This window comes from Pygocentrus nattereri, chromosome 5 (genome assembly GCF_015220715.1).
Source record: "Pygocentrus nattereri isolate fPygNat1 chromosome 5, fPygNat1.pri, whole genome shotgun sequence".
Taxonomy (NCBI): domain Eukaryota; kingdom Metazoa; phylum Chordata; class Actinopteri; order Characiformes; family Serrasalmidae; genus Pygocentrus; species Pygocentrus nattereri.
This window is the reverse complement of record NC_051215.1, coordinates 19148409-19174291: the sequence shown is the minus strand read 5'-3', so window position 1 is coordinate 19174291 and position 25883 is coordinate 19148409. Positions and strand designations below refer to the sequence as shown.

The 25883-nt window shown below is 37.6% G+C and overlaps 1 protein-coding gene across 5 annotated transcripts in view; it reads right to left on the bottom strand.

Annotated features, from left to right (window-relative positions):
* The window catches only part of lyst (lysosomal trafficking regulator), a 166916-nt gene extending 144686 nt beyond the window's left edge, over positions 1-22230 (bottom strand). The window contains exons 1-6 of one of the 5 annotated variants that reach the window (XM_017722809.2): positions 22008-22230; positions 21803-21903; positions 21057-21325; positions 15850-15932; positions 2897-3098; positions 97-187 (exon numbers count right to left, since the gene is read on the bottom strand). In XM_017722809.2, coding sequence (XP_017578298.1) covers positions 97-187; positions 2897-3098; positions 15850-15932; positions 21057-21137 — 457 coding nt within the window. In that variant the 5' untranslated portion in view covers positions 21138-21325; positions 21803-21903; positions 22008-22230. The remainder of the gene's footprint in view (positions 1-96; positions 188-2896; positions 3099-15849; positions 15933-21056; positions 21326-21802; positions 21904-22007) is intronic. The other 4 variants (XM_017722807.2, XM_017722806.2, XM_017722808.2 and 1 more) reach the window with 4 other exon arrangements.
* Between the last annotated feature and the right edge of the window lie 3653 nt (positions 22231-25883).

Sequence of the window (25883 nt, the reverse complement as noted above, 5' to 3'; positions counted from 1 at the left end):
GAAAAAAAAAAAAAATACAGAACACTACTCAGCCCCAGATGTGCCAGATTTATTTTTTGTAGGGTATTTTCCATAAACTTGAAGATTGATACTAACCTGGGGCGCTTTCTTCCTGAACAGGAATCTTCCAGACTAGCGGCAGCAGTGACAACAAAAGAGTGAGCAGCTCTTCCCGGCAGGTCAGCTCCTAAAGTTGAACCATAAGAATTTAAGTTGAAATTTTAGTTGAGAATGTCATGCTGTGGGCAAATGAGAACAACACAGGCAAACAACACTTTCCTATTGACCAAGATGTGTGTTTAAAGGCAATGTGGTGTGTGTGTAAATGCCTAGCTCTGAACAGTAGCTCCACCCTGAACATTCAGAAGAGAACATTCTTCACAAGGAGAAGAGAAAGTGCACCAGCATGTGTGAATTAAAAGTAAATACAGGGGGCTTGCTCTTGTCAGTTCCATGTGACCCCAGATAAACCATTATTAAGCTATGCTAACCACCTTACTTGCAAAGAAATTATGTGGAGCCAGTATAAACATACAAAAATAACCAATCTAACCAGATTGATGCTATGAACGTACTATTACTACTATAGTATTACATACAATACTATATGCTACAGCACACCCAAAAAAATTATGTTTGTCCTATTTAAACATGAATTCTGTCCGTTTTAAAACTAGTCTTTTTAGATGGATAAAAAAAAATAGCAACCACAGCTGGGTAGTAACAGAATATATATACACAACTGTGTTACTTAATCAGGATATAAAAAAAGGTCATTAATCCATTAACGTTACAGTAAAAAGACCGTGATCAGATTACAGACATTAGAAAAAGCGTTTACCAAGAGGATTACATTCAAATGCTAACAAGTCATCTTTCACCAAAATTTGCCATTTTAATGATAAATACGAAATATGAATTGTGTGGATTTGAGGAGTTTTTATTTGATTAAAGAGAAGGGGAATGGTTCTGCTGCCAGGAGGGAATTCTGAAGACATCCTCACCCAACAGTACTTCACAGAGTTTGATTCAGCTAACCTATATCATTTTATTAAGTATTTTTTTAATTGGCAGAACTGAGATCTGCAGATATTTGATAGACGTTTAACCTGGATTTCCACATTGCCAGATTTTGCTGCAGAAAGACTAATCTCAGACAGTAAACTCTTTATTCTTGTTAGTTGCTCTGCAAAACTGTACAGATTGACCAGCTATAAATCAAAGTTTTGAAAACCTTAACCTGAAAGTGAAAGAAAGAAGTGGGTTCATGCAAGTTAAGAGCACTGATTTAAATGAAAGTAAACTGAGGAAGCTGTGAGGCACTGGAAAACAGGCTAGCTGTTTTTAGCAGCTGCATAACTTGAAGCAGCACTTCGACACTTGCATAATACAGCAAATTGATGATACTGATCAAACAAGACACAAAAGCACCACTTTTAGTTTAAATATGCCTAAAAGGAGGACTCCGTCTGATGTTAGATATATTGCGGTTCACGCCTCAAACTACTATGACAGAATAGAGAAATCCAGTCGTCTGCTAGCTGGTGTTTGAATACTGTGATCTGACACGAATGTGGTATGAGCTCTGACAGTGTGATCCATCACTGACATACAGATATAGTGCTTTCTGTTCGTATTAATGTGACATTGTTGAGAAGCTAAACAGTTTGGCACTGTTATTGGCCATTTGTTTAGCATCTGTAATAGGACAGCCAAGCAGGAGCAAAAATCAGCTGTCAAACTTCAAAGAAATAATGATTTGACATTTATTACATTTGACATATGCTGTAGTTCTGAAAGTAGGAAAATGTTTTCCCAATTTTTGTTTAACCTAGGATTTCAGCTGCTCAACAGTTCAGGGTCTCTTGCATTCATTAATGTTTTTAGTGGGTGACAGATCTGGACTGCAAGCAGGCCAGTTTAGCACCCAGTCTCTTAAAATACGGAGCATGAACTGCATGCAGAATGTGGTTTGGCATTGTCTTGCTGAAATAAGCAAGGCCTTCCCTGAAAAAGATGTAAATGGAAGCATATCTTGCCAAAACATGTAGATATCATTCAGCATTAGGTGTTCCTTCACACACATGCACATCACCCATGCCATGTGCACTAATGCATCCCTATGACATCAATAATGGCTTTTGGACTGTGTGCTGATAACAAGCTGGGAGGTCTTCAGCCTGGAGGACAAAGTGTCCATGATTTCCAAAAAGAATTTCAAATTTTGATTTGTCAGAGCACAGAACACTTCCCCACTTCCCCTCAGTCCATTTTAAATGAGCTCAGGCCCAGAGAAGGTGGCAGCTTTTCTGGATCCTGTTTAATATTATTAGGTACCGCAGATGATGAAAAGCAAAAGGTCTTTGTTATTTTATACTGAGAAACTTATTATTCTTGAATTGCTGCTCTATTTGCCTGCATAGTCTTTCACGGTGAACCCCTCCCCGTTTTTACTTCTGAAAGACTCTGCCTCAGAGATATTCTTTTTATAACCAATCATGTTACTGACCTGTTGCCAATTAACCACCAGGTGTTTAGCATTAGACAACTTTACCAGCCTTTTGTTGCCCCTGTCCCAACTTTTTTAGAATGTGTAGGCATAGGCATTTTTTATGCATTTTTAGTCATTTTTTCTTTAAAACAATCAAATTTCACAGTTTAAACATTTGATATAGTTTTGTTCTTTTTTAAATTACATATATGGTTTAAATTATTTGCACATCATTGCATTTTGTTTATATTTACATTTTGCACAGCATCCCAACTTTTTTGGGAATGGGGTTATATTTATTAACACTTGCAGAAACTCAATTATCAAAATCAGGCAGATTGCACATCTCCAAATTGTATCAGCATCACATTAAAATAGAGAAATTCAACAATGACTTTGACTGACCTGATCGATTACTGAATCCAGGGTGCTTAACAACAGGAAGCCACGGCCTCGAACCAAGTACTCGCCCAGAGCCACCATGTGACTTTCCTCTTCTTCATCCTCTCTCTGGGCCTCTGCCTGCTGAGCCACAGCACTACAAAGCTGGTGGACATCTGTCAGGAACTCTCTTGCCAGAGTATTACTGGCACCACTCATATCAGAACTAGAGGAGCGAAACGAACAGAGAAACATAACAGTCCTGTACTAACTTAACCAAATAGAAAAGCACAGATCTAAGGGTGGACTATATTTTATCTTACTGTGATACACTACACTACAAAATGATTTTTCTGAACATATTGTAGATATCATCAGTATTAAAAGAGTGCCGACCTATTACATTTCATCACAATCAAAGCATAATCAGTCCTGCTGTATTTTTTTTCCTTTTCATCTTCCAAAACCTTTTTCAGTTTATGACACCCAGCCATTCATAAGGCTGTTTTTAGTTCTTTTCCAGATAGTCTCTCATCAGCTCATATAACATTACAGATCCCAAAATGAGTACATTTTAATCATGCAGCAACATTAGGGTGTAGGTGGTCCTTGACCATAAGAAACCTGCAGAAGCAGCATCGAATAGTGGACCTTTGACATCTGTGGTAAGAAATCCATTTTTAGAGGACCCATCCAAACATTTCAGGTATTTATATTTCATATACATCACATTAATTCTTTATTTTGAGAGACAATCACTTCTCGGCTTTTAACCACCTTGCTGTTTATTTATTTTTAAAATTTTAAAGCAAACAAATCAACTACCATGAAACAAAACAAAAAAAAACAACAACAGTCAACTGTATACATTCAGTCAGGGAGCAATAAATAAACAGTATCACGAGTGGGGAAGTGCATAGATATATAAACAAATGTTAGAAGTAGATACCTAAACATGAAATTATATAACAACTTTCAAAATTTATCAATTTGGTACAGCAATATAGTATCACAAACAGTAGTTCTTATTCATTGGATACGTCCATGAAATGTGGTTGTAAAGGTTTTATATAAGTAACCCACTTCAACCAAGACTTAAATGTATTCATTCGTAAGCGGAGTGAGAAAGTAATTTTTTACATGATATATATTTCATTCAGTGAAGACCCAGACTAACGCAATCTAAAACTCCCCCATGCACAACACACACAGAAAATCGTGTACCCTGTCGGGTCACCGGGACCTACCCCTGCAGCCAGGCATGGGGGTAGTGTTCCTCGGCGAGCACCTGGTGGCCAGACAGCACACGTAACCCGGCCGGGCTTAGCCCCAAGAGGCAACATGGGCAGACCATGTGGGCCCACCACCCACAAGGTCCAGCATGAGGGAGCAGTGCAGTGCCATATAGGCAGTAGGAGGTTGCAGGGAGGCCCTTGGTGGCCTAGGCCCCTGTGGCAATAACTAGCTTGCAAGGTGGTGCCCTGTCTCCACTCCTGTTCATGATATTCATGGACAGAGTGTAAAGGCGTAGCTGGGGTCAGGAGGGCATTATGTGTGAAGGCTGGAGGGCAGCATCTCCGCTATTTGCAGATGAAGATGTTCTTTCGGCTGAATCACATGGATGCCTCCAGCACACGCTGGACCGGTTTGCAGCAGAGTGTGGAGCGGTTGGTATGCGAGTCAGCACCTCCAGGTCCATGGTCTTAGCCTGGAAAAGGATGGCATGCCCACTCCAGGTAAGGTGTAAGGACCTGCCCCAGGTGGAGGAGTTTAATTACTTGTGGTCTTGCGCACGAGTGATGGGAAGAGGAATCATGAGATCAGTAATGCAGTCATTGTACTGGACTGTAGTGGTGAAGAGGGAGCTGAGCCAAAAGGTGAAGCTCTCTGTTCACCAGTCGGTCTACATCCCGACCCTCACCTATGGTCATGAGCTGTGGATAATGACTGAAAGAACAAGATTGTGAATACAAGTGGCAGAAATGAGCTTTCTTCGTAGGGTGGCAGGCTACACTCCATTTGATAGAGTGAGGAGCTCGGTCATCTGGGAGGAGCTCTGAGAGAAGTCAGCTGAGGTGGTTTGGGCATCTGATCTGGATGCCTCCTGGACTCCTCCATGTGGGGGTGTACCAGGCACGACCTACCAGGACAAGACCCCGGGGTCATCCTAGGACCCACTGAAGGGATGATATCTCCAAGTTGTTCTGGTAGCGGCTTGAGGTCCCCAGCAATGAGCTGGAGGAAGTTGTGGGGGACAAGGTCGTCTGGGATTCTCTGCCCTTTCAACTGCTACCACAACACTATCTGCAGTGTTAACGATGGTTAACGATGATTCAGTGGTTAACGATGATTATGATGATATTTCATTCACTAGATCTATCCAGCTGTGTGTATATATATATATATATATATATATATATATATATATATATATATATATATATATATATACACACACACACACACACACACACACACACACACACACACACACACACTTGTAGTATTGGTTCATTCATGTTCAAAGTTTTCTCTTTACTTTTGTGGTCAAAGCAATGGTGTATCTGGAGATATCAAAAAAAACATGTTGTTTTTCCAGTCCATACTTTTCTCTCAGAGTCTGGAAATCTTGCAGCTGACCTTTTAATGAATAAAATGTTGTTACTCCTTTAGCTATCCAGGTTTTAAATCTATCATCCATCTCAATAGGCTTAAATCTCTATCATATGCACACCATCTAAATATTCTAAATTTTTCATCTAATTTGTATTACTCCTTAACCTTACTCCAAATTTTTAATTCTGACCTCAGCCATGGATTTAGAATTTTGTCCACAAATCTTCTCCAGTCTTTTTCTCCTAAGACTGCATGCACTGCATCTTTACTGCAACACTGCATCAATACTACTTTCATTATTGACAATTCAATATTTTTCCACCCATCATGAAAATCTGGATTAAACAAATTAATCAAGAATTTAATTTGGGCTGTGTAAAAGTAATCTGTAAGATTGGGGAGAGCCATTCCCCTTTCTCCTTTAAGAGCTGTAATGTTTTGAATCTAATCCTGGGTCTCTTCCCCTGTCATATAAATCTAGATATCATTTTGTTCCATTCTGAAAATTGTTTTGAATTAATTTCTACTGGAAATGCCTGGAACAAAAAGAGGAATATTGGAAGAATATTTATTTTTACAGAATCTATTTTGTGACTAAGGATTTAAGAAAGAGACGGAATTCCATCTCTCTATATCTGCTTTCATTTTTGTTAGAAGGGGGCCGTAATTAATCTCTGCCAGTGACGAAATGTCTCTTGGAAAATTTACTCCAAGATATTTTAATGAATTCTGGCTCCAATTCAGACTGAATCTATTTAATATTTTCTTTTGGGGTGTATAATTAAAAGCCATTATTTGGGTCTTTTGTAGATTTAGTTTATATCCAGAATATCTCCCAAAACAATCCAAAAGTTAATCAATTCGGGAAATGAGTTTGAGGGTTTTCCCAAATACATCAAAACATCATCTGCATAAAGTGCAATCTTATGTTGGTCCCCATGTATGGAGACACATTTAATCTTATCTGTTCGATGTATCCATTGAACAAGTGGCTCTATATACAGGAAAAAGAGTAGCTTTTGTGTGCTTTTGGATTATCAAACAAAGTCTGAATTGCTTTAATGAATTGGTCATGAAACCCAAATCTTTTAAGGACTCTATATACAGAAAGATAAAACTTAGTCAATAGCCTTTTCAGCGTCCAAACTCACTAAGCTTCTAAATTGCATTGTTCAATATGGCTTAATATATGTAGCGTGCATTTAATATTATCATGAGTTTGTCTTTGTGGGATAAATCCTGTTTGATCGTTATGTATAAGCTGAGGATGGAACTTTTCTACTCTTTTGGAAAGAATAGCTGTGTACAGTTTATAAATCTATGTTTAGAACCGAAATTGGCCTATATGTTTCATCCTTTCCTTCCTTGGGAATGACAGAAATTATAGCCTCCCTCCATGAAGGTGGTATCTTCCCCTCCAAAAGAGCTGTATTACATGTTTGAAGAAGATTCTGTATCTAAATGATCTAAATGTCCTGTATCATTCTGGAGGAAAACCATCCGTACCCGGGGACTCATTTGCCTTTAGACTAGAAATGGTCTTATTCAATTCTTGTCATTTCCGCCGTCAAATTTTTTATTTTGCTATTCCGACAGGGCATGTGAATGAAGAAATCCCAAAAACCTATCAATCTGTTGATCATTCTCTAGGTGTGGCTGAGAGTATAAATATTCATAGTATTTTTTAAAAGCTTCTTGTATTCTGTCCCTATCATATAAATAAAGTTTTAGAGTCTTTATCTCTGATTTTGTAAATCATATTTTCTGTTTGCTGTTTTTGCAATCTTCTTGCCAATAGTTTGGTAGCTCTTGACCTTGACTCATAATATTTTTGTTTTGTGAATAACATCTTTTTTTTTCTTTAATTTCTTGCCTATATACTACATCTATTTCATTCTTAATCACATTTATCTTTGAAATGAGATTCAGGTTTTGTTTTGTGTTCAGATCCGAGCTCTATTAATTCTATTAAGTCCATCAGTCTTAATTGCCTTATTTTCTTTTGAAAAACGCAATGGACTATTATTTTCCCCCTTATAACTGCTTACAATGTGTCCCACACAATCTCTGAACCCACTTCCTCATTGTCAATCTGCTGCAAAAACATTTTTATTTCTTCAGCCATTCGTGCAGCCTGTTCAGAATATTTAAATTAAGCCTCCACAATGTATTTCCAGTGACTCTATTAATATGAATAACTAACAGGTGCATGGTCAGACAAAGCAATCATTCCTATATCAATACAGCCTATTCTATTTCAGTTCCCTTTAAACATAAAAAAATAATCAATCCTTGAGTAGACATCGTGGGGTGGAGAATAATATGTGTAGTCTTGTCCTGGTGGACTAAAATCTCTCCAAAGATCTATTATGCCCAACACAATCATTAGAACACATTTTTTATGTAGTGCTTCCACAGAAGTTTCTTTAGTAGAATCTAACTTTAGATTATTTATTATTATTTGGAAATTAACACACCTTCCGCTTTTGCCAACAAAAACATTTTTCTATAGAATGCCAAGTCACTACCAGGTGGAGCATATACATTCAATACTGTTATTACCAAAATGCATCTTCCCTCCTTATCTTTTGTTTCAGATATTTGTTCAAATGGTATTTTACTGGAGACTAATATTGCAACCCCTCTCCTGTGGCCTGATTTACAAGATGAATAATACATTTTTGAAAAGCCCGTTTTAAGTTTCTCATGTTCAGAAGAGCCAATATGTGTTTCCTGCAAGAGAACAATATGTACCTTTTCTTTTTTAATTTTTAATAGAATCTTTCTTCTCTTTACTGGGTGTAATATCCCATTTACGTTAAAGGAAATTTCCTCACTTCTCTGATTCAAGCTTAAACTCCTACACGTCCCCCTGCCTGTTATGAACGTCGTGAAACACACCCATAACGTCGTGAACACACACAAAAACAACGAGGCTCATTTTAAATGAGCCCTTTGGGGGCTTGGGAAGTCAGAGCACCCATAAGGGGATGACCCACTCTTTAATCCGAGTAGGGTCCTTAAATAGAATCCCATGGCAACTACCAAGAAGACAGTTTGTTACGTCTTTTTAAACATCTCGACTTGTTTATCTAACTCAAAAAAATCAAAACTCCGAGAGCATAGGAATCGTGCCACTGCAAAGTAAAAGAGAGTCTTGAATCACCGAAAATAACCAAGGATAAACGGGTGACTTATCTACTCCCGTTGACTGAATTGAGACGTCTGTTCATATTTCAGTCCTCCGAAGACGATCTGCACCTGAACTCCTGCAACTTTTCCATGCAGGATGGTGAGACAGTCTGCCTGTGTGGGTGCTTTAGCCGCAACCTGGCCCCGGGGATCTGGGCAACGAGTGACCACTTGCCATTCCATGTCTTCTTGGACCGAATCAGTTAAGAGCTTCACCACTGACACTGGAAATCCCTGCAAAGCCATGTCTCTCGTTGCCTCCGCCGCACTCTGATACAACTTGGTACCCTCCTCGTTAAAAACCCGAAGTCTCGCTGGGTAAGGGGTCTGAAACTTGATTTTCTTTTCTTCTGAGTACCTTCTTCGCTTCACTATACTTACTGTGTTTTTTGAGGACAGCAGGAGAATAGTCATGATCCACACAAAAGTGGACATTGTTGCAGAAAACCTCTTTCTTCTGCCAGGCTTTGCGGCGCACCTCTTCCTTCGTTCTGTGGCTTGAAAACGACAGACCGTGGTCTCCCCTGTGAAATTGTCTCTACATAAGCGCCCTTCTTGTTCAGTTAGCTTAGCCTCCATATCCGTTTACCGTCGGAGAAGGCGCTGAAATACCGCTGCTAGGAGTCTTGTCTCAGCCTCGCCGATTCACTCTTCTGCTTGTTCTAATCTGGTGTTAATTAGTGGTGGTTAGTTCTGCTCAGTTCTTGCTTTATGTCAGCGAGCTGTTGCTTATTATCACGTCTAAAGTCCTTAAGCTTGTTCAGTATCCTTAGCAAGCTAACTTCTGGTTCGGCTTCGCCATACACTTGCCCGGGAGAGCTGCTTCGACCTTGCTGCTCGGTTGACTCTTCAGCACCTTCGGTCGTTGACATGACGGTCCTAATTATTACTTAATCCTAAGTAAATTTATATATTTGTTGTTGTTTTAGGGGTTGTTTTACCAAAATATCGGGGGAAAGACAAATAAAGCTGCCATGTCGGACCAAGTCATGTTTAATTGTATTCAGTTTTTCATAGTACTTTTAATGTGGTTCTGATTTTTTTCTGTTCCATTGAAACCTCAGAAAAACTAAATACTGAAGAAATGTGAAGATCTTGATTACACACGTTGAGAAAATGTTCTTCAGTAAAAAATAAATTCCTCCAAAAAAAGGACTTACTTAAAAATGGATTTTATTTCTATCTTGTAAAAAACTACCATTTTTTATATTGTGGTATACTTAGTACTGTCAAGTTTGATGCAACCTTTAATTTGTGTTATGCTAAGAACTAATAAAAGCTGCACTGCAGGAACTAGATCATAGTCTCAGTCTGTGTGAGCCCTGTGTGATGACTGAAGTAGTGAGAATCTAGCTGTTATGCAATGGGATTACATTCAAAGAGAATAAAGATCCTGCCCTGCACCTGTCATCTGACACTTAGTCTAACTAAGAGGCTTACTGTATCACATCAACCTGTTATTCCATCCTCCAGATCAGGCACCCTACAGAATTTCAAACAACTACTATCCCAAGGACAAAGGCAAAACAAACTGGTACACTGAGGCACACTCTAAAACAAAACTAACAAACAAAAAAGGAAATCTGCACATCTAAACTGTGGAATAAGGCACAAAAAAGTTACAATCTAATTTAAAAAGTGCATGGTACAGACTTTCTATTTAGCCTTTGCTTTTAATACAATATTCAGCATTTCTCACGTCAATATCCAGAAAAGGCGTAGGTTAAATGCATTTTCTGTAAAAGATGCAATACATATTTGACACTGTTGTATAGTAGTTACTATGACTGAGTTACTACAGACACAGCCCAAACAGACAATGGAACTGACTTTATACTCCAAACCAACCTTTAAAGACTCAATCAATCAATAAATAAATAAATAAATAAATAAAACACTGTGCTTGGACCTCCTACAAAGACCCTGGAGAAATAAAATGCATCCGCATCGTCCATTGGTGTGAGGTTCACCAAGCCTTTGTGTATTTCATTCATTTCAAATGGATGCTTTCCAGATTGTGAAAGCATGTGATGCCACATGGCACCAGGTCTGACTCAGGAGCTCAAGACACCAGTGGCATGGACAGGATTTGTACCAAGTCCACTGAAAGATTTCTACATGCTAACATGTGTACTTCCATTACGATTGTTAACCAATTACCACCAAATCATGATAACAACTCCCTAATACTTTTGCTAATGGATTTCCAACAGCTGGTAGTAACTGGTTCTTATTAACTAAAAAGCTGAAAAATACCAACAACTCCCAACTAAACTTCTGCCTGCCTAAAGAAAGGAAAAAACATTAATTTCTCACATTTACTAAACAAAAGAACCTGTGTACAGCTCTACACCAAGCACTTTTTACCTGTGCATAAAACCATGAATATGAATGTAATATAACCATGAACATGAACAGTGAAAAGTATGAAAAATTAGCTACTTAACAAATAGTAAATAATTGAGTAATATAACATCTTTACATTTCTGTCTGCAAGTTTCAAGCAAATTTGAATACTCCTTCTTGGGAAAATATGTAGTCAAAACATCTTAAAAAGTAGGTTTTCAGCTATATTATGCAAGACCTGTGGCACTCAGTTATGTAGAACCAAGCAACATCTAGATGTGGTAGTACTATATTAGTATTAAACTGAATCAAAATCTGGTTGCAAGAAAGTGAAAACTTTAGAAAATTAATGATCCTTTATTTACGTTTGATTACTGCGAAACATTCAGCAAAAACTACTTGCATAAATACATGATGCAAAAGAGTACAAACAGCACAAATATTGCAACAAAATCCAGCTAAAATAAGCAATTGATGAGGCTTAGATTTCAATCATTTGTATGTTTTCATCTGTTGCACCCATTTATGATGAAGAAAAAGCCAACCTAGTATACAGTTCACTGATGGCTCCATGGAGGCCACACAGCACTTTATCTTAAGTGTTGAGAAGGACATTCACAGCCCCAATACTAATGGTAAAAATAAACTCATACATCTACAAAGTTAAAAGTTAAAGCACACACTTTTGTACAGAAAAAATTACTAAACCGATTGCAATGAAGTTGGGACATTGTGTAAACATAAATAAAAACAAAATACAACAATTTGCAAATCCTTTTCAACCTATATTCAATTGAATACACTACAAAGACAAGATATTTAATGTTCAAACGGATAAACTTTATTGTTTTTTGCAAATATTCACTCATTTTGAATTTGATGCCTGCAACACATTCCAAAGAAGTTGGGACAGGGGCATGTTTACCACTGTGTTACATCACCTTTCCTTTTAACAACACTCAATAAGCTTTTGAGAACTGAGGACACTAATTGTTGAAGCTTTGTAGATGGAATTCTTTCCTATTCTTGCTTGATGTACAACTTCAGTTGCTCAATAGTCCGGGGTCTCTGTTGTCTTATTTTGCACTTCATAATGTGCCACACATTTTCAATGGGAGACAGGTCTGGACTGCAGGCAGGCCAGTCTAGTACCCGCACTCTTTTACTATGAAGCCATGCTGTTGTAACACATGCAGAAAGTGGCTTGGCTTTGTCTTGCTGAAATAAGCAGGGACATCCCTGAAAAAGACATTGCTTAGATGGCAGCATATGTTGCTCCAAAAACTGTATGTGCCTTTCAGCATTAATGGTGCCTTCACAGATGTGCAAGTTACCCATGCCATGGGCACCAACACACCGCCATACCATCAGAGATGTTGGCTTTTGAACTTTGCGCTGATCACAATCTGGACAGTCCTCTTCCTCTTTGGCCCAGAGGACACGATGTCCATGATTTCCAAAAACAATTTGAAATGTGGACTCGTCAGACCACAGGACACTTTTCCACTTTGCGTCAGTCCATCTCAGATGAGCTCGGGCCCAGAGAAGCCGGCAGCGTTTCTGGGTGTTGTTGATATACGGCTTTCACTTTGCATGGCAGAGTTGCACTTGCAGATGGAGCAACAAACTGTGTTAACTGACAATTGTTTTCTGAAGCTCCTGAGCTCATGTGCTAATATCCGTTACAGAATGATTTGGATTTTTAATGCAGTGCCACCTGAGGGATCGAAGGTCACGGGCATTCAATATTGGTTTTCTGCCTTGCCACTTATTTGCAGAGATTTCTCCAGATTCTCTGAATCTTTTGACGATATTATGGACTGTAGATGATGAAATCCCTAAATTCCCTGCAATTGCACACTGATTAACGTTGCTCTTAAACTGCTGAACTATTTGCTCATGCAGTTGTTCACAAAGTGGTGAACCTCGCCCCATCCTTGCTTGTGAATGACTGAGCCTTTCAGGGACGCTCCCTTTATACCCAATCATGACACTCACCTGTTTCCAATTAACCTGTGTTCACCTGTGGAATGTTCCAAACAGGTGTTTTTTGAGCATTCCTCAACTTTCCCAGTCTTTTATTGCCCCTGTCCCAACTTCTTTGGAACGTGTTGCAGGCATCATGAGTGAATATTTGCAAAAAACAACAAAGTTTATCTGTTTGAACATTAAATATCTTGTCTTTGTAGTGTATTCAATTGAATATAGGTTGAAAAGGATTTGCAAATCATCATATTCTGTTTTACACAACATCCCAACTTCATTGGAATTGGGGTTGTAGTAAATATCTCAAAAACTGGAAAGTGAAAAGGAAACAAGAGAAACAATGAGAAAAAATAAAAAGGAAAATACGTGAAATAAAAGAGATTTGTTGACACGCAGAGTTTGTGTTTTTTATATATATATATATATATATATATATATATATATATATATATATATATATATATATATATATATATATATATAACACACACACACACACACACACACACATTAGACAACTAATAAACCAGTTGAATTCTTGTTGAGTCCAACTGGAGCAGCTCATGCACTGCCATAATGGTCAAGATTTACCTCATTTTTATTTATGGCTATGACCGTTTACAACCATTCAATTGAGATTGCACTCAATATCTGGTATGTTTTGTTTTCACTCCATATTAAATTTTAAAAATAAATTCTTGCAGCTGATCAGTTGTCAACAGTCAAACTGGAAATTTAAATGCCTGAAAATGTGACCTATGTTTCCTTTTCTCAAGTTTTCCTTTGATTTGTAACATTAATTCATGTCCTAAATCAGTCTCCATATATGTATGTGGTTAATTTTTGTGCCATATGTTTTAAATAAATTTTAAAAAAAGTCAAAATGTACAAAATGTTGCAAATTTTAAAGTTTAATCAAACTCATTTTCTCTCACTCTGATATAAATATATTTCTCATTTTGACAGGTTTTTTTTCTTTGTTTCCATTTGATAATTTTTCTGATAACTTTTTCGTGTATGGAATTTTACTCATTTATTATCATACTAATATGATGGTTAACAAGATATTTGCTAAAATAAAGATATCATATTCATTGATATAAAAGAGAAATGTGGACAAAACTTAGCAAAAGTGTTATTTTCAGTTTTTTAATTAAGACCACACCCAGACCTTTCTCAGAGAGGTCTGACGAGTATTTCTGCTTTATGTTTTTCATGCAAACTTTGCTGAATGCTTCACAAACACCTGACAAAATCTCTGTTCATTATGCCCTGTCAAGTAAACAGATAAGAAAAAATGATTAGCTCTGTTCGGACAGACAACCAAGATTGACTGGTTATAACTAATTGTTCTAATTTTTATGCATAAATCTGTGCACAAACAAAATTCTAACAGCCTCCCTCTTTCTCACTGGATGATTTAAATGACTGGATGATTTTTTTCCTTCCTGGTGCATGTCTGTACAAATAAATATAACTAGCTTAAAAAGCTATTAACTGGCCTCTCAAATGAGTGCTATATCTACACCAGCAGCCTGTCAGGTGGGAAGAAAGAGGCAATACAAACTGTGGACACATTTCTCTTCAAGACTGGGTGTACTGCTACCAATGAGAATGAAGTGCCATGTGAGTTTGAAAATACACCTGAAAACATGCCTTCCTGTAATGTCTGCCAAGTTAAATATCATTTATACATACTGACTGATTCAATAACATTGTGCAAATATAATGTTACATGTCATGGCAACCGCACTGACTAAATCTTCACTAGAAACTAAAACATTAACCTGTGAAGAAACATTCTCTTTCCTAATGGGAGTGGTCTCTTCCAGGATAACACTGCCCTCATCCACAAGGCACAAGGCTGTCTCTAAATAAGTTGATCATAATGAAGCATTTCATATGCTATGGCCTAAAGACTTTCTCCTGTGGTCACTCAGTTGAACACTTGTGGAAGATTTTGTACCAATGTGTTGGACACTTCAAAGTCATCATCAAAACACCAATTGAGGAAATACCTTTTAAAAGGCATTCCATCCCTCCAGTAGTGTTTGAGACTTGTAGAATATGCCAAGACATGCTGAAGCTGCTCCTGCAGCAAGTGATCATTAAATACCTAACTAAACAATTTTATGTTTTACCTTTATCAACTGTGTTTATGTATACATGGGTATGTTTAATAATGCTTCTGCTAGCACTTTTGTTTATGCTAAAGCAGACATACTAGTGTTACACAGAGTCAGCAAAAGTTGGACTGTAAACAAGAGATGAGTGTTTACAGTGTTTGTTAATACAGGAAGTGGCTTAGGGCTTTAAGCATGAAGCTTTAAGCTTGCCCTGTTTTTTTTGCGCTTGTCTAGATGGCAGTCTAGAACAAGAATGAATAAAAAGAATTTACAGGGATTATTTATTCATTTTTTTTAAATATCTAAAGGCCAACTACTCTTTTTAATGAAGTACAAGTGAAAACATAGTGTAGGTGGTGGCACCAAGTTATACGTTCTGCTACAGTTAACGCTGTTCCATTTAATTAGCATTTACTCTTACTTGTACAATACTATGTATGAAGCTGAGCTAAGAGAAGCTAAGAGAAAACATCACTTCCTGCTGAGCAATCATAAGTGACCATATGCTAGAAGCAGCACATGTCAGTACTGTAAATACAATTTTAACAAGCACCAAGAATAGATGTGCTTGTGGTTAGGGTAGACCAAGCTTCCTCTGTCAGTTTTACAGAACATGCAAGCCCCAAGCACTTTTCAACCTACTAGTTTTCAATGTTCAAATGTTAATGAATGTGTATGCACAAATATGTACAAAATGAAAAAAGTACATACCAGAACTTAAGGGCCACAGGGTCACCGAGTTGTTGCACACAGTGGAACAAACACAGGAAGCTTTCCAAGTATTGCAGACTGATCTAAAAGAAAATGGAGAGGTCACTTCAGAATTAAAGCATCAAATATTCTACAGGTATTGATTTATGTAAAAAAAAAATTTAATTGTCTAAATTGTCTTCTTACCACATAAAGGAAAATATCGCTGTTGTCAGAAGACAACCTCATATGTCTATTTTTGTCATTTATGACATAATTGGAAAATGCCTGTTGCCCTTTACATTGCGTGTAAATTTCATGAACAGACAGCCCAAAATAACTTGGAAAAAAGTCTGACTCCATTGACTTACCTTTAAAATAAAGTAGGTTTTTTTTTTCTTTTTCGTGTAAACTTATTTTTAAGAGGTTCTTCTGACTGCTATGTAATTTCCCCAAACTTATACCTGCTTAGGGGAGATGTATAAGAGAAAGTTGCTAACCAATGCTGTAAAGAGTTAATCATAGTTGTATTTGTTAAGTTTTCAGACACTGAAACTTAAGTCAGGAAACTTGCCTTGAGTCTCACTTGCTTACTTCTATTGTAATAACAGTGTGAGCTAGTGCATCTACTCAAAATACCATCATAGTTAAAACACACACCTTCACACATTTTTGTTACTTAAACCCTGGAACTTCGATTTGTAGTCCTGGGGTTGGCTACCAGTGCTGCAGTAACTGGCATGTGTGACCTGGAAGGATATGCATCAGTGCTGCTGCAAAGAATGCCACTGGCTACACCTGATCCTGCAACTGTCAGCCATCACACCACAGCCTACACACATAGTTACAGTAATCCAGCGTTCATTCATCTCACTGCTAATCTACTCAGATGGGATTGTGCGGAATTTCTAAGTAAGAGCCAGCAGTCAGATACTGCCCCTTAAACTCGCTAAACAGAATACCAAATGACTTCAGACTCCATGTAAACTTTGACAGTTCTTTCTTTGTGGAATGTGCTGCATCAAAGAACATACCAGTAGTATTTGCACAAGCCTGGGGACAAACCATACTATGCAAAAGTTTCAGGCAGTGTGTGAGAATTATATGTAAAGCTATTTATTTAGAAAGCAGGGATTATAGTATTAACAAAATACAAACAAACAAAAAAGAAAGAAAGAAAATTGTGATCGTGTCATTACATTAGCTTAACCATTTCGAACCTCTCCTCAAGAAAGTGTAGTATTTGCAGTTAAAATCCAATGAAGCCCTTTTTTTTAACCCTGATTTGCCCTTCTGACAAACCGTCACAACCTGAAGCAATCTTTCAAGGAATGATCATGAACAAAAACCTTTTTACAACTCAAAACATTTCTGTCCTGTAGTGTGAGATGGTTCGCAATGTAACTCAATGGGTGCTTCAACCAGTAGCAAATGACTAAGCTAGAAAAGAGGAAAGAAAAAAAAAAAAACCAAAACAAAAAAAACATTTACTTAGAGAAAAAAAACGTTAAGAGAAATGTTAGCTCTTTTCTGGTTTGTTAGCTACATAGCTAATGGTAATTTTGTATGTACAATAACAGAACAATTTCACAATATCAAGAAAAGACGTGTAAGCTTTAGATGACTCCACATGATTCTGTTCAGCTGGAAAAGCTTGTGATTGTGTGCGTGGACACTACAAGTGCAGTAGATCATTTCATGTCAGTATGACCTAGTGCTAGCTGCAAAGTAAAGATGGCTAATCAGTTGAATTAGCTACTGTAGTTGCAACAAATAAACAGAAAGACAGTAAAATATTTATTCACAAATGCGTACATGACAGTTAATCAGCAGGTCTTCTCTTTACAATTTTAATTTAGCTGTCAGTTTGCAGTAAAATGGTTCTCAAGCCTTCATTGTGATCTCTGTGTTCGGCAACCCCATATTCATTCTCAGTTTGAGTTTCTGCAACACTTGTGTGTGTGCAAAAAGGAAAAACAGGTCGGGTCCAGTTTCACTTACATGTGATAATGGGAAATTTGTGAGCTTCACCAACTATCTCAATCTGAAGAGCTCAGTTATGGGGCACAGAGCAATTGTTAGTAGAAATTTGTTTCTAGTTGGACTGATAAAACCTGCCACATGGAAGTGTGTTCACACACTGCTGCAGTGCATTACCTGTATTAACAGGTCCAATGCTACCTTCACCGATTCAGACAAACCTATTTCTTTCGTCATCAACAACAATAAAAGCAAGAATATCACAGAATTCTAGAGAATTAAAGAATTCTAGACATCTTTAAAGTGACTGCAGTTTAGTCTCAGCATGGTTTAGTATAATGAATGACTGACTTAAAAGGGTTTGTATTGTTATTGCTGAACTCATGCTTATAGCGTGACTCAATTTCCTTCCTTTGCTAATTTCAACAGACCTAGCCAATGGCAGAGCAGAGAGGTCTGTCTATTACGAAAGTTTTACAAAATCTACATATCAGACAGAATGTCTTCAGTTATGAGAGTGGAAGTTGAGAACGTAAACCAAGACGTCAAATTAAAGCAACAAAGCACACAATTCCACAAATGTACAGAAGAGAAAACTTTAGGGGAAAGTGAACAGAGGGTGTGGGAGCTCACCAGTAGGTACTGCTGATAGAAAAAAAAGGAAAAATCACAGCCAGGACTAACCTCAGAAAAAGCATGGCAGTGTTAGCAATGGCTAGAAACTACATACACCACAAAACAAATTCATCACCCCCTTTGGGCTTTCAGATGTCACTTTAGCATCAGTTTGGCCTGCTAATTAAGCTATCTTTAGCTTAGTTAAAAATGGTACAATCCCCCACACCACAGAACAGGTTTGAGTTCAGTTTTCTGTCATTTCAGAACTGGTCACTTGATTTGACTCTCTGTGTTGCACTATTTTGGTCTGTAGCCTGCGTGCTATGCTAACATTCAGTTAGCTGATTAGGCTACAGATCCAAATAACACAGAACAGGTCAACTTCACTCCCCCAGATTTTAATTATTTCATTTCATTTAAACTTGCGCTTTAGTTAGGCAGAGTGTAGTAAGCAGAGCTGTTACCATGCTAGCCAAGCTACAGCTAAACAGCTTCTTCTCTTAGTAGGCAGCATGGTTTAACATTTAGCAATTTTTAGATAGATGGTTTGACATTTATTGGTTAACAGCTTACAAAAATATTACACATTAAATTATTTGATAACCATATAAGCAAACTAGATTTTTTTATTCTTTTTGGCTATAACAACTATACCAAATCTCTACCTTTTCAAATCTGACCTGTGACACTTCTGTACACTCAGTCCAATGCACTCCTTCTAATTCTACAACAACAACAACAATAATAATTTCAATTTATATAATTAAGCCAGTCTTTTTCTCATCTTGATGTTCCAATACTAATCAACCCTGTTTAATATTGGTGTAAGTTTAAAGTCTTGGCTTATGCGAACAGTAATGAGCCAGAGGTGTGCATGAGAGCAAGTTGGCAAGTGCACGCGCTTGGAGTGATGAGAAAGAAAGCGAGAGACACAAAGAGGGAGAGGCATGACGAGAGGGAGGGAGAGGCATGACGAGAGGGAGGGAGGGAGGGAGAGAGAGAGAGAGAGATACACAGAGAGACAGGCAAAGTAACAGTGTGAGAGAAAGTGAAAAGGAGAAAATTAATGCATGAGTGCTCAAAATCTGGCAAACGTATTCCAATAATTATATTAACTTAAAAATGCAAACTGGCTGTTTTAATATTTCAAGATCACTGAGCATGTAATATCAGAATCAGAATACTTTATTGATCCCAATAGAGTGGAGAAGAAAATAGATTTCTCTTGTAAGTTTCTGCTGGAACCACGATGGGAACTAATCTCAAAAATCTAGTTGGAGTACTGCAAATATTGACCCTGCAAGATCTTCGCATAATCATGGTCTGTGGCAAAAAAATCTGCAATATTGTCTTTAGATGTGAGAGGGTCTCAGACTTTAGTCTTTTAAGGGTCTTTACATAGCCTTTTCAAAGTCTTCTACTGTCTGGTTAACATGTATTTTTATTTTGTTTCATGATTTATTTTGCATTATTGTGCTGCTTACTGATTCACCTCAAACCAAAACGTCTCATCAACTCCCAGTCATTTTTTTCACTCCATGGTTTTGCATGTGATTATATGGCTGTATCCCACTTGCCCAAACAATCAAAAGCTCTATAATTTTCATACATAAATTGACCTGTAAAATATGATGTGACAATAACAGACTAATATAATCTAGCCTATCCAAATATTTTATATATTAATTAATATATTATATGTATTATATATGAATATTACAGTGTCAGCTCACATTTCTGAGAGCATTTGGCCACCCTAAACAAAACGTAAACATTAAAATAACCTCGCCCCTTACTGTAAATCTGCCTGTGTGTGTACAGCACACAACCCAAAGCCTTGCTCCAGGCAAAAGGAAGCTAATCAGAGTCTCGTGATGGATCTATTAGTATATTCAAGGGCTCAAGTGGTCAAAAACAGCTCAGAGAAACGCCTCTTCGATGCTCTAGCAGAAAAACACATGACTGCTTAGCCTAGTTGGAACTATTTCCTTTAAGCTGCAAGTTACACTCTCTTATTCAACTTCATCCTTGCCTCGATTTCCAGGTGACGATGATGCCTGCCTGTGGGGAGACAGAGCTAAGGCTGTTGAATCAGCCTCTACGCTTGGGGAAGGAGAACATGCTTCAGTCATTAAAGTAAATGACTGCCTTAAAAATGAAACAACACCGAGTCATGAGTCCACAGGCTTGTTCCTTTGTGCATTGTACACATAACTCATCAGCATTTGCTAATTTCAGACAGTGAAAGGCAGGACTTATTATACATCTTGTGACAGCTGGGATTCTATTTAAACATCTAGTAGATTCTCTGCACTGCTGTCAGTATGAATAAGATTAAACTAGTAATAACCAGATAACGGTAATTTGCAATTCAAAACATATCTGCAGTATAGCTGCATGACAAACGACAATGACAGTACAAGAGTTTGTGTGCTCTGCCAGGAAGTATTTGAGCCAAAGAACCATCAAATGTAAAACACAGTATTGTGTGTTACAGGTTTTGGCAAAGTCATACATCAATACGGTTTAAAAAAAGATTTCAAGTTAATGCAGTCCCAAACACTGTCATATCTCAGTTCAACGATCAAAGTAAAACATCAGTAACAAAGATTTATGTTTTTGATGCTCACCTGAAGATCTGCTCCCTGGGCACGATAATCCATGTACTTTTCCCAGGCAAGTGTGAGATCAACTGGCTGTGTGCTGGCCATGACCTGTTAAGTTCCAGGTTGACAACAGAACTGTCGAGTTTTCATTAGGCGTCAAGTTTTTTTTTTAAAGCACAAATTCACCACTCGAAGTTATACCAAGACACGGTCTCGATTCGCTTTTCTATGGCTTCACCAAAACCATCGCCTGTGTTAAACGGCGTTGTAACAAGTCCACAACTACGTATCTCCTATAAAGAACAAATAAGATCATTACAGTCACTAAGCACTGGTTTAATAAACGGTTTGACAGAATAGATCTAATTACTCCTGCGCAATGAACTGCCAAGTTACAATGAATAAGACAGGTTAGTTTGCTGTAATCTGAGCGGATCGGTTTTCATTCACGACGAATCCATTAATATTCATGTTTTATATTCAGGTCACTTTCCGCTTCTTGATAGTCTTAACTGACCATTATTTTGTAATATTATAAAGTAAATGTATTGGCAAGGCTGCAGCAGCTAACATTAGCTAGCTAGCCACTACTAGCTAGCGTTAGCTATGCTAACCAGATGAGTTCCCGTCAAGTTTAATGATACAAGCGGAAAAGCTGACGTGAAGCAAATAAATAATGATGGTACGCCAAAGTCTCAACGAACTGCAAGCTGTTGGTTATGTCAGCCCAATAATTTGGACCTTACTTCAGTAAAAATATTTCACATTACCTGCGAAGAGAAAATCATCTTTATATTCGCCTCCAGCCTTCAACTGGCGCGAGCACCACGTTCGGTGTTGAACGGCCTAGTGGTTTTGCAGCGAACGGTTACTGTAACAATAGAAGCGTCTTAAAAAGTCTCAATTTTTGTTTTCCTATCCTAACTACAGCGTATCATTGTTAGCTGTACACGTGATGCAAATATGTTCACCCACCTTTCTCCTCTCAGCCCAAACATCCGCTTACATCCATACCCCTAGATAAAAGGCGATGCGAAACATATCACGAACTAACACCCCACAAAACACTGTTTTTTGTCACTGATGGTGGAAACCGTACGGCAAGTATCGATCGATCAATCTATTTGGCTCAATATGCTGTAAAAGACTCTTCTTTCCGCCAATAATTTTGATTACGTAAAACGCAGTGTCCCCCTACGTAGGCGGAGCTCTCTGGACTCGCAGTACAGCGCAATAACCAGAAAGGGGCGAATGTCAAGCGTAGTGCCGAATACGACCCGTAAATAGTAATACAGAAGTATAGTGTAGCGTGCTTTTTCTAAATGCAGAAAATATACACACGAATTTCACCTCCTTATCGTGTCATGTTTCTCACCAGTCTGGATCACGTTATTTAGATTTTACACTCTAAAGGCAGTGACATGTAAGAACTCTCGGGAAATGCAACCCAATATAAATCGAGATACACTCTTATTGCTGCCATGTAACTTACATGGATACATACCGTTTGCAAATACACACTGCAAAAATCATCTCATGATAGACGGAAAAGAAAGAAAATGTCAAGGAAATGCTTTGTATAGCAGAACACTAGCCAGAAAATAGTTTTTGCTAAATTGGTGTTGCATCCCTGAAAATATATTACAGAAACACATGCTGACCCTTAGTGTATAATACTAACATATTTTGTAGTTCTAGTCGTAGAAAAAAAGGTTACAAGGGGATGCTTTTCAAGTGAGTCCACATGTCAGGAAAAGAACCCTCTGTTAGATCTGGCTTGGGGGTGGGGGGGCTTAAAAACCTATTATAGTTGAAAGAATGTTATAGGGGTGCCTTTTAAGGCATTAAAGGCCTTTTAAGGCAGCCCACCTACATATTATAGTTGAGTCAACAGAAAGTAAGTTACAGGGGGTGCCTTTTAAGGCAGCCCACCTATCAGAAAATGCACCCCCTCTAAAATCTGGCTACATTATTATTATTATGTCTGTAATACTTATACAAAGGTCACATATTGGTCCCAAATATGCATTACCAAAAATGTTTCATAGTTGTATCAACAAACCTGCTGGGAAATGTACTGCTTCTCAAATCTGGCTAAATTATTATTATACCCCGGATGCTTATACAGGTCATGCATATTGGTTCCAAATATGTTGAAGGGATGTAGATTATCCCCCGTGATCTAATTTGAATATGCACCCTTTCTTATATTTGGTAATTAAATGATCTATATTTGTGGGAAATTACCTCTCACTTGACAAAGTATTCTTACATTTAATGGCCACATATAAGAAAGGGTGCATCTTGTGAAAGGTCATGTCCCACAAACAGCATCCCCCTGTAACTTTAACTTTGTTGACATATATGAACAGTAAAATCCACATATGTACAGTAAAAGCGGATTACCTCCGCTTTCGACCAAAAGACTTTGCATGCGCAAGAAAAACATCAAGGACAGACTGAAATTCTGCAGGATGTATAGGGATTGGACTGCAAAGGACTGGGGTAAAGTTATTTTCTCTGATGAAGCCCCCTTCAGACTGTTTGGGACATCTGAAAAAATGATTATCTGGAGAAGAAAAGGTGAGCGCGTCCATGAGTCCTGTGTCATGCCAACAGTGAAGCATCCTGAGACCATTCATGAATGGGGTTACTTCTCATCCAGGGGAGTGGGTACGCTCAAAATTTTGCCTAAGAACAATGCCATGAATAAAGAATGGTATCAAAACATCCTCCAAGAGCAACTTCTCCTGACAATTCAGGAGCAATTTGGAGATGAACAATGCTTTTTTTCCAGCATGATGGAGCAAAAGTGATAACCAAGTGGCTTTGTGAACAAAACATTGAAATTTTGGGTCCATGGCCAGGAAACTCCCCAGATCTCAATCCCATTGAGAACCTGTGGTTAATCCTCAAAAAGATGGTGCACAAACAAAAACCCAGAAAATGTGATCAACTCCAAGCACTGATTAGGCAAGAATGGGGTGCCATCATCCAAAGTTTTGACCAGAAGCTGATATCCAGCATGCTGAAGCGAATTACAGAAGTAAAAAAAGTAAAGAGGAAGGGTCAAAACTGTAAATATCTAAATAAATAAGTCTTTGCTTAAACTGGATGTATTTGTCAATGAAAAGTTAACACACATATGGAATGCTTATAATTCATTATACCATATAAACATCTGACAAAATGTTCTAAAAAAAAAAAAAACTGAGGCCGCAAACTTTGTGAAAACCAAAGTTTGTGCCATACTCAAAACTTTTGGCCATGACTGTACTGCATTTCTTGAGACAGGAAATATAGCCTTCATAGCTCTGGATAATATTCTTATATAAACACATTCCTAAAATTCAGTTGTCTGAAAGTCTTGAACTTCACGTTGTGTGGTTTAGCACAGCTATTTTTTTTATATTAAAAAATGTAAAAATATTTTATCCTATTAACTTGGGTGATTTTTGTAAATATACAGTAATTCCTATTTTGATGTCTGCAACACTGTCCAAAAAAGTTGGGACAGGGACAACATAAGACTGGAAGTTTGTGGAATGATTATAAAAACTTGGTTTGAACAGGTGATGCTATCATGATTTGGTATAAATGAAGTATTTAGTAAAGGCTTAGTTGCCCTTTACGAAAAACTGTGAGCAAAGAGCCTAACAGTATTAAAACAGTGTTTGCAAGTGAAGATACTAATACACAATGTGGAAACCATATTTCAACAACATCCAGATACACTGCCAACTTCTTTAGGCTAAAGCTCATCTGAGATGTACTGAGAGAAAGTGGAAACGTGTGCTGTGATCTGAGGAGTCCACTTTACAAATTGCTTTTTTGAAATCATGTTGTGTTCTCTGGGCCAAAGTGGAAAAAGACCATCCAGATTGCTAACGTCAAAAGCCGAGGACTGTGGTGGTATGGTGACATGTTAGTGCCAATGGCATGGGTAAGTTTCACATCTGTGAAAAAAAACACTATTGCTGGGGGTGTACATGCACGTTTTGGAGCAACTGGATGAAAGCCAAGCATTTGAACAGTGAATGAAGGATTGAAAACAGTAATGAACACTCAAAGAAAAAGTAAAAACATAGGAACATGTGTAATCATTAAAAAAGACCAAAAAACTGTGATTAAGAATTAGCACATTAAAAATAGGTAAGATAATAAAAAATAATACAATCATAAAGAAAATACTACTACTACTGCTACTACTACAATTGCTACTACTACTGCTACTACTAATAATAATGAATAAAAGCAAAAACAATTAAACATGGTAAAATATTCAAACATCTCTGACATTCTGAGTTGTGAAACCAGGGGCATTTGTCCACTTGTCCACTTACAAATGACAATTTTGCACAAAATCTCAAGAGGCCCTCGGTCATTTTGGACTCTCTTGCAAGTGCAATTATTTACCATTTATAAAATTATGATTGACACACCTCTTGGCCAATCATAGAACGATGCTGGCCATAAATTTAGTAAATTCTGAATTATTAGACTAAGAAAGATTTAACAGAGGAACTTCTAATGCTTGGCATGCTGTCCTGATGGTATTGTTTTTGTGTCATTACTGAAACTTAGTAGGTGAATGTATTTGCTAAAATCATTTTTAAATGATGTTTTAACATAAATTATTTTACTAAAATGTTAAGACTGATTGGCTATAGCTATACTTAGCTTTTCTTAACTTAAATGCTGAGAGCTTTATAAATTTGTCAGGATAAAAAGGATTGTACAGTCACATGTGTGATTAAAATATCAATGTGCTTGTACACATGAAATTCCTTGTATTGTTTCATTAAAGTTCACTGAACAACCTTGCATAAAATAGTTCTTTTCAGGATCTAA